Source organism: Eremomyces bilateralis, assembly GCF_010015585.1.
Source record: "Eremomyces bilateralis CBS 781.70 unplaced genomic scaffold P152scaffold_8, whole genome shotgun sequence".
Classification (NCBI taxonomy): Eukaryota; Fungi; Ascomycota; class Dothideomycetes; order Eremomycetales; family Eremomycetaceae; genus Eremomyces; species Eremomyces bilateralis.
This window is the reverse complement of record NW_022985074.1, coordinates 708,296-721,748: the sequence shown is the minus strand read 5'-3', so window position 1 is coordinate 721,748 and position 13,453 is coordinate 708,296. Positions and strand designations below refer to the sequence as shown.

The 13,453-nt window shown below is 52.1% G+C and overlaps 4 protein-coding genes across 4 annotated transcripts; 2 read left to right on the top strand and 2 right to left on the bottom strand.

Moving 5' to 3' along the window:
- Positions 1-3: 3 nt before the first annotated feature.
- On the bottom strand, positions 4-3,294 carry P152DRAFT_481879 (tricorn protease domain 2-containing protein; the record flags this gene model as incomplete). Its single annotated transcript, XM_033681852.1, has 3 exons — positions 4-1,983; positions 2,030-2,766; positions 2,819-3,294. 3 exons carry the CDS (start codon positions 3,292-3,294, stop codon positions 194-196), a joined length of 3,003 nt encoding a protein of 1,000 aa, XP_033534636.1. The 3' UTR covers positions 4-193.
- Positions 3,295-3,592: 298 nt separating this feature from the next.
- On the top strand, positions 3,593-3,989 carry P152DRAFT_473527 (DNA-directed RNA polymerases N/8 kDa subunit superfamily; the record flags this gene model as incomplete). Its single annotated transcript, XM_033681244.1, has 4 exons — positions 3,593-3,628; positions 3,677-3,738; positions 3,791-3,877; positions 3,935-3,989. 4 exons carry the CDS (start codon positions 3,593-3,595, stop codon positions 3,987-3,989), a joined length of 240 nt encoding a protein of 79 aa, XP_033534635.1.
- Positions 3,990-8,620: 4,631 nt separating this feature from the next.
- On the top strand, positions 8,621-9,385 carry P152DRAFT_466303 (uncharacterized protein; the record flags this gene model as incomplete). Its single annotated transcript, XM_033680687.1, has 1 exon — positions 8,621-9,385. One exon carries the CDS (start codon positions 8,621-8,623, stop codon positions 9,383-9,385), a length of 765 nt encoding a protein of 254 aa, XP_033534634.1.
- Positions 9,386-12,042: 2,657 nt separating this feature from the next.
- P152DRAFT_466302 (metallo-beta-lactamase superfamily protein) lies at positions 12,043-13,249 on the bottom strand (the record flags this gene model as incomplete). Its single annotated transcript, XM_033680686.1, has 2 exons — positions 12,043-13,102; positions 13,155-13,249. The coding sequence occupies 2 exons, from the start codon at positions 13,247-13,249 to the stop codon at positions 12,043-12,045; spliced, it is 1,155 nt and encodes a 384-aa protein (XP_033534633.1).
- Positions 13,250-13,453: the final 204 nt, after the last annotated feature.

The window sequence follows — 13,453 nt, the reverse complement described above, 5'->3', positions numbered from 1 at the left end:
GGTGCTTGAGTAACTTGAAGGTTTCTCGAGTCTAGAAGTCGGAGGTCTAACTAGGTTCCAGAATTGACGTCTTGCACTCGACGCTCTGATTGGTGGACCACGGTTTTCACTGTTCGAGGTTGAAGGATAAAGAAACCATAAATTGAATGACATTCAGAGGGCAACGGCCCATGGAAGATACATTTTCTAACGCTTATGACGCCTTGGACGGCTTCCGCATGTACAATTGCATGAAGCCTTGGAACATATCCTTCACCAAAGGAAGTGCCCGGGAAACACCTCCATCCAACACCCTTGCCAGCTGCTCTTTTCGCACAACCGGACGATCGTCACCGACTGGCTCTTCATCGACCTGCATTATCGAGTCATCATCCGCTTCGACCATGTCTACTTCATCGGCCTTGATTGCCAAACTTTGCGGCTTGTCTTTCCGCGACACCTGTCGTGTCATCGCATCAACGGGGATCATCGACATGCTTTCGCCAATGGTTCGAAGCTCCGCATAGCCATTCAAGACCAAGAACCCATCCGAAGCGACTAGTGGCGTAAGTGCCGACACCACCGCTGGGATTGATTCGGACAGGATAGCCTCCCGTTGACCCGGTTTGAAGACCTCGATCCTCGTCTCGAACCCACCTGCCGACGTCGACTTCAAGACAGGGTAAGCAACGGCGAACTTCTCCCCCGATGAACTGGCTGCCAAATGAGATAATGGCGCCGCTCTCCAGGGAGACAGAAGTTCCCCATTGACGATGCTCTCCTTCCATAACAACTCATTGCAGACGACATCCCAAACAACGATCGAGCTGGACAAGACTACCAGATGGCGCCCGCAGAATGCCATGCTAACGAGACCATAGTCATACAATCCAGATTCGGAATTTCGGATCTTTCCGTTGTGCGCGTCGATGAAGTGAACCGTTGCGCGAAGCTCGGTCTCATCGAACTCCTGGGTCGCAGCGAGGACCGATCCATCCGTTGAGTATGCCAGATGTGCATTAATCGCAGACTCGGTGTTTGTAACATCCGCTTCGTCGAGCGACATCAGCTCCTTCTCCAATTCAGTGGCACTCGAGCACGTCCATGTCACCAAGCTTTCATTTGCGTTGTCGCGAACCGTCGTTCCATTCCTGAAACGAGTCTTTGGCTTCCATATCCGAACAATGCCATCGTCGCCAATCGTGGCGACCGAATTGCGCTTGGGATGTGCCACTAAGCCAAGGACACGGCCATAGATGCGTTCATCGTTCGAGGCATGCGGTGCATCGATCCGGGTGATGAGGGTCCATTGATTGTCGGTCTTGTCCCATGACCAGAACTTCAAGTAGATTTCCGCGCGGATCTCCCGCTCGTTTTCAAGACCGTCGCCAGGAGCTTCCAGGTATTTGACTTGTTCCGCGGAAGGGAACCACTCTTCCACCGTGACCATCCAATTTCCGTCATGAGTGAGCTGCAGACATTTCACGTTCGGCTCCTTCAAATTTTCTAATTCGGAGTTGACGTTCGGGTTGGTCGTATTGTTTCGGGTAAGGGCTTGTTTCCTGTGGTGGCGAGCATCATAGAAGTCGAAGGTCTGGAGGAACGATGCAGGTTTCGCTGCTTCTCTGTCCAGCCGCCACTGGGAGAGAGGGACGGCAAAATGAACTCGCGTGGGGCACGAAGGATCTACCACCACCGGAGTCCTCGCCTCGAAATTGCGAACTTGGGGCTTTTCCTTCGAATCGTCTCGTAGCACATCCAGCAAGGTTTGGGGGTGGCATATTCTGCTTTGGACCGATGCGATGACTGCGGTTGGTTGAAGTTCGGCCGTGGATAGAACCATGACGGAATTGTCCGCAAGAGCAACGGCATATAATGTGCCAGATGGAGAGACCGTCACCGAATCAATGTCAGCCAGCAGATGAGGGAGGATCTGCCTGGAACCGGTATCCAGCTGCCATAGGACAAGAGACGTTTCCTTGCCGCCGGAGATGAGGTATTTACCTACAATGCTTAGTGAATGTATGCCCTAGTGGTGAAGGTGACTTACCATCATTAGAATACTTTGCGGAACCGACTGCTCCTCGATGCCAATGCAGCAGTCGTGGCGCTAGGTTGAGGGAACCGATCGATCTCTCCGTTTGCTTTAGCTTACGAAGGATGTTTTCGTAGCTGTAAATAATTCCGTCCTCACCACCGAGCGCTAGGTTGAGTTGAGACTTGGAGTCCACTTTGAGCGATTTCGCGTCGAACGAGCTAATTCTCTCATTGACCTCCACTAGTCTCCATGTATAACTTTGATCAGTCTTAGAGGGTTCACCGATAGCAACGGATCTGGACGAAACCGCGACAAGACATTCGTCCCCAATTGCTTTCAGACCAGTGATCTCCATCGAGCTCTCAAATACCGTCCATGGCTCGCCAATGAATCCATCTCCGCTTTTGACGCTTTTTGCAACGATGGCTGGAGTAAGCTTCGTCCTATCCTTTTGGGAAAGATGGAACACGGCGAGAAGAGCTTCTTCCTCGGGAGATTTGCCTGGCACCACGGCAATATGCTTCACCGCGTGCGCGGTCTCCCATATCGAAATCGCCTTTTCAAGGCTCCAATCCCACAGTAAGATCCTGAGGGCAGATGTTGCGACGTACATCGAGGAGGGTTCGACATTCGATATGGCGACGGCTGTAATGGCGCCGTATTGCGGAGGAACGATGAACTTCGAGGATAGAAGCGAGTCTGCGAGGAGGTAGAGTTCGACCGATCGACGAGTCGCCAATATCAGATACCTAGGTTTGAGTGTTAGAGCAACCGTTGAGAGGCGGTTGTAGAGGGACATACTCTTCATCCGCTGAGAAAATGGGATCAATGGCAAGGAACCTGCCCCCGATGGCTCGATCCCGTCCGCCAACAACGGAGTTGAGCGCTCCATTCAGCTCTTTAAGCTGAGATTGCAGATTCCGCTGGCTCTCGGGAGACGTCCGGACCTCCTCTTTCTTCTGCAGTTGGCCGGGCTTCTTCTCGGAAGGCTTTGGCTTATTTTCGCCATCCTTATGAGGTTTGTCTCCAGATTTCCTGGGGGGTTTCCGTGCCTTGGATTTGGGATGCTTCGCTTTCTTGACCTCATGCTTTGAAATATCCTCTAGCTTCTTGTTCTCATCCTCTGAGACTTTCTTGACCTCATGCTTTGAAGTCTCCTCTCGTTTCTTGCTCTCGTCTTCAGAGACCTTCTTCTGTTTCTTAATGGGTTGCTCTTGACGGGACGGCTCTGCAGCCTCCTCGGCGGCAGTCCACTTCCGCTTCCCCTTACGACCCATATTGACAGGATCCGGACAGGAAAATTGTAAATGGGTTTCCGCTAAAGCAAAGATGAGTAAATGAGTGCGGGCAATCTCAACACCCGTGCGATAGAAGAGCCTCCAGGAATTTTTGGCGCCAAGATTTCGATGGACGTTCTAGGCCCAATTTTTCACGTGATCGTGAATTTCATTCGCGACAAACATTATTTGCCCTCGACTGCATATCGAAGCAGCTCAACTTGACGATAATCTGCACAAGTACCGGTACTGATAAGTTTTCGAGATCTAGAAAGCAGCAGCGTGCAGTTTCCTCAAAATGATTATCCCAATCCGATGCTTCTCTTGTGGAAAGGTTCGTTACTCCCACCATCGCGCAACTCAAGTCTAACTCAATGAGCAGGTTGTCGGCGATCTTTGGGAGCGATACCTCAAGATGATTGAGGAAGAGGGACTTGCTGATGGGTATGAGACATGATGGAGCTTATATGGGCGACACCCACTGACATGATCCCAGGGAGGCTATGGACAAACTCGACCTGAACCGCTACTGCTGCCGAAGAATGATCATGACACACGTGGATTTGATTGAGAAACTCCTACGGTATGCGTATTTGGAAGATGCTTGTGTAGTATATCTTTTGCTAACGACTATATGCAGGTATAATCCTGCCGATCCCGCGAACCAGAAGCATCGACCGAAGGCTGGGTCGTGAGCGCGACGCAGGACGAGTGCGTGGCGTTTTCCACGAACCACCGGTTTAATATCTCTTCGCCCCCCCACCCATATCGACTGTTGCTTGAGGAGCACTTATATACGAATATCGTGCGCATTGGCATGCAGACAGTGCTGTCACTAGACAATTTTCAAGGTCGACACTCAGCAAAAGCATGAGATGTAAGAGGAGTTGCAAGCAAGGCGTTTTTGGAGGTATGGCTCTGCATGTGCTTGGAGTTAGGCTCAGGACGTAGAAGAGCGTCGGAAATATCTCTCGCGAAACCCAACAAGGGCGATCCGGCTTGTTTCTTTAGAAGGGACCACTACAAGGGTTATCATCTCGGTATTCTGCGTCTTTCTTGGGCTGGTACTGCCGTCATTCTGAAGACCGAATAGATTGATCATGCAGATGGTCGGTGAATCAACGGAATTCCGTCTCTCTCCACTATCTGTCCGTGAGCCGTGAAATCATGACACTGGCCTTCAACAATACAGTCGCACCGTCAGCAACGCTTCTTCTCCCGGGAAAGGTATTCTAATGAATTCCACCGCCCACCAAACACTCATGATGTTGACATTCCAGCTTCCGCTGTGCTCAATTCGCGCGACCACTTCTCTGCAATCTGCTCATCCTCTTCTTACCGGGAAGATTCGAAGCCGTACACCAGTGTCTTGGATGCCGGTAGGTATGATCCATTTACTTCCTGCGCAGGAATTCATCAGTGGTGATTCGGTACCTGCTGCTCCTTGAATCATGTACGATACGGTAAATACTGCGACTAGTGTCATTTTTGTGGTAGGGTGTACAGACACAATAATATCGATTGGCGTACTGATCCCACCTGTGACCTCAAAATTGCGAACTACGGACTGGTAATTCATGGCTGGTATCCATCAGGCTTGATGGTCATTGAGGAATGTCGGTAGCCCCGAGGAGGTCAAGTCCCAGTCAGGGGATACCCGACACAACGGAAACCATGAACACAACATGAATAGGGGCGTTTCGAGATAGGGGATTGCAACATCGTGATTTAATGAAAGTCGTGCCTCGCGACACGAACCGGCAATGCAGATACACTTCGATCGATAGCGGTGTGTCTCGGCTCTCTAAATTTCAAAGAAGCCGCAAAGCCTCAACAGAACCTTGTGGACCATGTCTGTCCTTGTCCTTCCGAGCTTCTGTACATCAGTCGATGGCTCCAGATGGGTCCATCGTGCTGTGGAGGTTCCATTGCTTTGGATTCCCATTCGGCGCTAGAAGGCTGCTAGAAGGCTGCTGGCAGGGTTCCACGCCTAAAATTAGGGAGGAAAAGCGACAGGTAAGGCATGGGGACAGGGCACAACTGGAGATCATTATTGGTGGCTTGCCCTTCATAGCTCTCACTGTTTAGTTCTCGGAGCACACTCGGCGCTTTAACTAATTAACAGCGTATGGATTAAGTTAGTTAGGGAGTGAATTACTTAGGGCTGATGGTAGGGGTGGGGAAATTGCAGAATGGAATTTTGCATTCACGGGCCAAAGCGGTCGTAAGAATCTAAGCCCTATGGCTGCTGACCAAACGTGTGCTCGGTGGCGTGCTGAATCATTTCGTTTTCGGGTGGGGTCACCGGCATGTGTGTTCCTGCAGTCCATTTACCTTTTCAGGCTTGAACCTGAAGCGAGAGACGGTCAGATCAGTAGGCGAGGAGAAACAGTTCACTTTGGATTATGGTCCGGAAGACAATGAGACGATTAAAACCCCTTCCTAGTTGTAGTGTCACCGTAATTGAGGTGTGCAGAGGAATGCTGTTGTATTGCGACGTATCATCGCTCAGTAGAAACGGTACCGGTATCGGGATCGGGATCGTAGCTCATTGTGTTCCAGATTCCAAGGCTTCAATTGAAGGTACGCACCGAAAGTTATGATAGCAGAGGGCAATTAACCATTTCCTGTTTGGGAAGTGGATAGCTACCGGTAATTCATCGGACTATAACCATCGGATGCGTGCCGTCCTGCCGTGTACGGTAATTCATAATTGGATATCAAATTCCTTCCTCGGGAATATATTAGCATTCTACAATCTATATTGCTGCGGCAATACGGCTTTCGTCGATGAATCAGCATTTCAGTCGGGGCCGAATGGGCTGGAATTGTCAGCACTCAGCAGCCCTACGAGGTTGATCGCTAATCAGTCAGCAGGAAGAGGGGTCATCCCACCAATCATTCAACACTCGCACGCCATGGTTCTGCAATCTGCATCATGAGCTTTAGAAATCGGCTTGATGCATGTTATCATACGCTCCAGTACGGTATATACGATAAACCACGATGGTGTCATTTTCGCAAACAGGCTTCACAATCTTGGTAATCGTTCGCGTCGACTGACGTTGTGCAGGTTCTGTTGTCGCTGGAGATAGGCTAGGACCCCTTGATTTGTGTCGAAGCACGAGCAATATTGATCAAATGTTGATGACCATCTCGGGTGAAGGAAATGTGACATCTCGCGAGAGACCGGGTCTGATCTCGCGAACCCGTGTCGCAGTCAGATGTGTCGCGACCGACTCACTCTCTCCAAAGTCCAAGGTCCAGATGTGGGTTCGAGAGAGACAGTTCATGTCACGGGCCGGCATGTCGTGAAGCCACACCCCACCCCAGGCGTCCCACTCATCCAGACACCGCATCAGGCGGTCAAGACAACGAGAGGGGTGCGCAGTTGGTTCCGCACGCCCTCTAATGGCTGGGGAGGAGGGGTCTTTTAGATCCGCTGGAACAAGGGCAGGAATGTTGTACATTGCCCGAATGCAGCATAGGCTATTCATGTTTGGCAGGCATCAGCTGGGGGACGTTGGGGGCATCGGGGTATTGGCTCGGGCTTGCCGTTAAACCCCGAGCAACTGGAAACAATCGGTCTACGAATCTCCAGGCTCTCTAGTCTGCCAGGCCAGAGTGACAGGCTGCCAGCAATGCTACGGTTGCAGCCCAGTGATTACGTGTTGTAAGAAATACAGGGTGCTGTGAGTCCGACCAAAGCGAACGGCATCGGGGCTTAGCTTGTCCTATTTCCGCCATGAATTTGGCAGCCTTGCGACTTACGAGCGATACGCTTGCGATTGTCCACATCAGCAGCGGAGCGCAGTTGCTGGGTGACGACTCACTCGGGCTTAGGGCTCATGTATTCGTCGTCGTCCCAAGGCAGCCTTAACTAAATTTCTTCTGGCGGGTGGATTAATTCATAATTGTGTTGCGAATGCCAGCCACGCCTCCAGAGCGGAGGACGAATCCCTCCCGCTGCCCGCGCGACCCAGCCATTCACCCAGCAACTGCGGTGTTCGAAAAGGCGATGGATGCCTGCGAGTTACGTTGCATCCTGGCGACATGGTCCAATTCGAGAATGCACCGCGAGATGAAACAATCCGAGAAGAGCGGAAATTGAGGCCATGTCGAAGGAAGCGGAGATACACCATATCCTGCATGTCCAGTGTTTATCGACAATTGCAATTGATGATAGAACGTGTACGCCTTACCCCTCGCCAGACCCCAAGATAAATACCCATTCGCCTATTCGGGACCATTTGGAATGGTGACGTGCAGGGCAGCAGGCAGGGACTTAACAGCAGGAGTTAAGGGAGTCAAATTCACAATCATGATGACTGGGCATAACGGAGGAAAATCGGATGAATGATCAGGTAAGGTGAAATGAGCCCTATGAGGATGGGCCGATGGGTGGGGCATTATTGAGCATAACTGCACAAGGTGAAGGAGGATGTGTAATCAGGATGATTTCATCAGCAAGAATGCCAAAGAATTTTGCGAATGACTCCCAAGGATACAGGGCGTTTTACAGGGCGTGGCAGCAGGCGTCGGACCAGAGATTTGTGCGCGGAAGAGTCGGGCGACAGGGCGGACAAGGATGGGCCCGGGGGATTAAGGTGGTTCGGACTTTCGGTTGACAAAGTTGATGATGAACCAGAATGATTAGGAATGACCGAATGAGGTTATGAGGTGAATCGCATGTCTGAGTGAGGGTGACTGAGTGACGGACTTACAGAGTGCCTGGCTGACTGATACAGAGGATTAGAGGGTGTGAGGGAGGGGAGCGACATTAAGCCGGAGATGCATGCGGGCTCTAACTGCGCAAGTCGGTGAAAGACAACGTATCCTCCGGGTCGCCTATTAATCCACACCCTGTCAAGCCACGGCCGAGACGGAGTTTACGAAAACACAGCAGTCGCAAGCCGGACTGACGCTCACTTCGGATTGTTCACGGATCATCCAACGACGATTATTTATCTCCTCATCATCCCCCACCTTCCGAGAGAGAGAAACGATCAGAATTCAGCTTCAGCTTCAAAATCTTCATCCAGTCCTCAACTGACTTTGGTCGACTTTGCCAACAAGTCTTCAACGATCTTCAACCACCTTGACCGATATTCCGTTCTCTCCACCGACCTGGACCTCCCGGACGCCGGAACACGCCACTGCCCCACTTGATTGGCCAGATCGTGAAAATTGCTGCTCTACAGTCATCGATAAATTCCCATCGTTGCCTTGACTCACAGGCAGACATCAAAAAAACATCCCCGACCAGATCCACCACCTCCTCAATTCCTCATTTAAGAAAAAGGACCCCGTCCCTCCTCAATTCACAATGCCTTCCCATCTTCGTCGTCAGCAGTCTTTCGAGCCTTTTACCGCCGAAACCACTCGATCCTACTTCTCCCCCTCACCGCCAGCCAAGAAGCAGAAGAAGATGAGTCTCACGCAGACCTACTACATCGCCGCCTCGGCCCGCTCGAAGCTGGGCCGGGAAGCTCAGAAGAGCGACCACTCCCTCCGACATCTCGTCGGCCACGCCAACCTCCTCGATTCCCTCATGGTCGAGCTGCACGAGGCCGAGCGGGAGCAGGAGACCTGGTTCAACCAGACCATCCAGAAAGCCGAGGAGCCCATGCATGTGCGATGGGCTGACTCCGCCATCATGGAGGAGGATGAGGACGACAGCGCCTCCGATGCCTCCGACAGCGACTCCGACGACGACTTCGATGAGGCCGACTTCGAGTTGACCGCACCCCTCCACTTCCGCCAATCCGCCATCAGCATCACCTCCCGCGAAGTCGAGGACTCAGACGAGGAGTTCGAGGACGAGGAGGACGACGAGGAGCACGCTCTCACACGAACTGCTTCCAACTCCCCGCCCGAGCTCATCCTCGACTCGGACTCAGACGACGACACCCCGCCGGCGTCGCCCCCGCAACTCAGCCTCGAATACACGGAGGAGCAGAGACAGGCCATCGCGACCACTGGATTCTTCAATCGAAAACAATCATCATTATCACCATCCGAGCAGGAATCCTTCGTCGAAGAAGGGTTCTTTATCCCGGACCGATCCAATCAGCTCATCGCGGCTTGCTAGATCACAGCAACCCGATCACGATCGAATGAATTGTTTCCAGCGAGTCGAGCGTTTTCAGCGAACAGATACCTGTGCATTTACATAACGGCGTTTTTTCTACATTTACCACTCATGACGGATTTCCACGGATACAGTCTACACTCAAAACGGATATTGGAGAAGATTTGGGATTTGGACACTTCGGAGATAGGAGGGTGACATATTGGCACGAGACTGCCCGTGGAGGATCTGGGATATCAAAAATCTAGCTCTCCCTCTTGTTCTGGAAGCTCGAGGTCGAGACAGATGCTCGCGGCGGCATGGAATTCATGACCGCCTGCTACGTAGCTACCTAACAATCATAAGATGTTCAAACTTCAAACTCACCCTCTCGTGCCACCATCAGATGTGTATCTTACCCACCATGAACAAGTCATTATGTCTCAGTCTTACCACGCAGCTTCATGATCACTATACTACTGTGTATAGTGACCGTCAGCATGTGCTGGCATCCGTATAGCCATCCAACAACCCAAGCCCCTCAGCGGTCAGCTTCTAATCTTCACCTTCCGTTCAGTCAGCCTTCCCAGTGCCAGGGCCCATCATCCAATCATCCCTGCAGCGACAAGGATGATGGAACGATCGGCTGCGGGACTTGGTCAGGCACCACTATTCGCTAGGCATCCACAATTCCGCACTTCCGCACTCGAGACCTGATCCCCTCCAAGCTCCACCCGTCCAACTCCAGGCCAATGATCCAGACGACACATGACCCAAACAACCCTCGCGCACTCGCGGACGAAAAACCCGGAGGTCCGATGCGGTGGCCCGATTCCACCGACCGGGTCCCTCGGCCGTGCGAGGTGCTCGGCGCCATCTCGTCTGGCCTCTGATCACAAATACAGAAATATCGTAAGGCTAAAACCCGACCAATCCGAAGCATAGGACCGGCATTCAATATTGATAATTGAATATGATCATTTGCTCTCGCCCCATGATTATGATGATGGTGATGATGATGATGATGATGATGATGAGAGATGGAATCACCTACGGTAAGGGGCTTCAGAGGGAAATCGTAGAGTGTAAAGGGGGATCGGATTCTTTCTCTACTCCGAGTGCAGTACATCCGTAACTCCGTCCACAGTGATTTGATAGTCTTACTTTGTAGAGCCCTGTCTAACTTTCAAGGCGCAGCAATAATAGTGCGTATCGGGTTCATACCGGACTCCAACTTCACGTTATGTCCACCGCCAAGCGCCGTCTCCAAACATCAAGTGAGTCGCGTCGCAGAATATTTGGAACAGACTTGGCGCGGATGCACAAGTCCCTCCGATAATCTTCTTTCCGATTCTTCCCTCCTCTTCTAAATGATGCGATGCGTCAGCTACCTTGAGAAGTATCTTAAGTTCTTAACTAACTAGTGATTTGAGTCCACGTAATTACTTATTCTGCTCAAATACCTCAGGCCTGCCGGACACCCGACCGACATTTGTCCCGCCTCCGACACGCCGACGCCCTTCTATCCTTGCACAAAATCAACGAAACTTCCACTCCTCACCTGCCGAACGACCATGAGTTTCGGTCGCGGCCAGCCGGGTTAGTCGCAACTTGCAAGGAGGAGTTTCCATTCCGGGTCTACCCTCTGAATTCCGTTCGCGCGGTGTAGAAACTAGAAAGATAAACGGAGTGCAAGTTGGCGTCCAGCCTCCTGGAGCAAGGAACGGCGTCGATCATCCGAAGCACTGGATCACTCTGTCGGCGTTTGGGAACCACCGACTGCCCACTCACAAGTCATCACTCACATGTCAGCAATGCATGCGGAACGCGTTCCGCGACTGCACTCAACAAGCACGCGGAGAGGCATGACGTTGGTTCGTACGGTCACCGAAAATGCGAATATGGTCAAGCCGACAAGTAGGTACTTGTTTCAGAACCTGAAACAAATGCGGTGATCAACGGACTGGTCTTCCAGGAATATAAGAGTCAAGCCCTTTAATTTCCATTTGGAAAGGTCGGGTTTTCAAATGCGTACCTGATTTTTTGCTTGTTTCACGGTTTCAGGAGGTTGCATTCCGATGGTATGCAGATGAGTTGGTGAACAGGTTGGATTCCCGTGGTCATTGGCATCGGTCCATGGTATACGATCCTGCGACTCACGATGGTCCGTTCGTCTAATATGTTCGTCTTTCGTTCCGTCAAAGTCCTGAGTGCTGTTGCGTTGGTTTCCTTCGTCGTTCGGAGTCCCTCCAGCCACGGTCCAGGGAGAGCCTTGGTGAGGGACGGTAGAGCCTAGGGCGGCCCATATGCGACTCAAAGGATGCTATGTTCACATCATTCTCTTCGCTTGCTTCACTGTACTTTGCTTGGAACCCTCAAGCAGCTCCATACTATTTCGAAGTTCAAAATCATCTTGCTAGGTGGTCTCCAGTCTCAGGTATGGCCGCCCTAATATTTGATGGCTATTAAACAGACGTTAGGGGATACCCGTTTGGAAAGTCCGATATGAGTGCTTGTCTGCAATCAGGCCGGTGGTAGGTTTGATACGATGTCACCTAACCTCTAGCTCGCTTTCGCCTATTATGTGGTCTGCTTGTAGTGGTGCGTTTAAACATCGTGTAGGTGACTGTGTCCTATAATACAACGAAGATAGGTATTTCGACAAGAGTACGTAGCGTTCACAACCGCTCCCCCTTTGTCCCTCCCGTCTCCGAAGCAAAGTCAGCCAACCATCTCCATCGGACCTTATTCTTCACATCTTGTCGCATCTGCCCCTCGATCCCCTTTGGAAAGAAATTCAGCATCCCCTGAACGGTCGAGTCGTGCGCCAGCACCACGAGCACCTCGTCCGACGCATCGAACTCCTCCAACCCCTCGATCGTCCAACTAGCCTTCTCCCCATCCACACTCAGACCCTTCGCCGGGGCCAAGAAGCGATGATCCGCCCTCTTCGGCCCCCCATCCTCGCCGTCCCCGTGCAGGAAAATCTCCCCAGGACACACATGACCGGTCGCGAACCTCGAGTTGCTGATCCCTTCAAGCGGATTCGGCGAAATGTCCTTCGGCAGCGGAAGGTACGGGGACGGACGGAACTCGCCCGCATGATGCGCCGCGTCGGCACCCATCAGGACGAATCCTTGCCTGTCCCCATCCGTGACGCGGGCCAGCGCGCATAAGTGCCCAATGGTATGACCTGGTGCGTCCAGAAGGTAGAAGCTCCCGTCCTGGAAGTAGTCGATGGCCTTGAAACGGCCGATGCGAAGCAGATCCGGGGAGTCGTCCGACGGGAACGACACCTCGCGGAACTCCCGACCTTCGTAGTCGGATTCGCGGATCACTCCCCGCGGGTTGGCGGGATAGCCAGGAGCGAAGGCATCTTTGAATCCGGGGCCGACGATCAATGCTGTCGACGCCGGGAACGTGGACGGGTCACCGATGTGGTCCCAATGCTGGTGACTCCAGATGACGGCGTTGATTGAGGACAGATCCACGCCATTCTCCGTGAGGATCTCCGAGATATTCTTCTGGACCGAGACTCCCCACCCGTTCTGCGTGATTCGGCGGACCAGCGCCGGGGCGAAGTTCTTCCAATCTTTGCGGACGCCGAGGTCGAAGACCAGTCGCTGGTTGGACGGCCGGTGGTGGATGAGGAAGACGTAGGACGGGCACTTCAGGTCGGGGAGGTCTTGGACAGGAGGTCGGATAAGGGTCGTGAAGGGGATGGAGATCCGTGTGGTGCTAGCGATGGGTGAGCACACGGATGTATCCAATCTCAGCAAGGAATGCATACCTATCGATGATAGATACTTCCACGGTCGATGGAGAGCGTGGTATATTAAGTTTTGGTGCCGGTACCGGAGGTACTAGGCATCTCGTTTGATCCATTGCAGGCTGTATATTCACCCGTAAAATTATTAGAGAGACTGCTTGAGTTGATGAAGTCCTCGTGTGGGACGGAGTGAAGTGGGGTATGTAGCCTATTCTTAATCGCTTCACTTACCAATTACCATCATCAGAGGGAACAGTCAAATCCTAATAACTACTTTGCGGATCTATCGGCGTGATGGATGCCCCGGATTTCACCTTAAA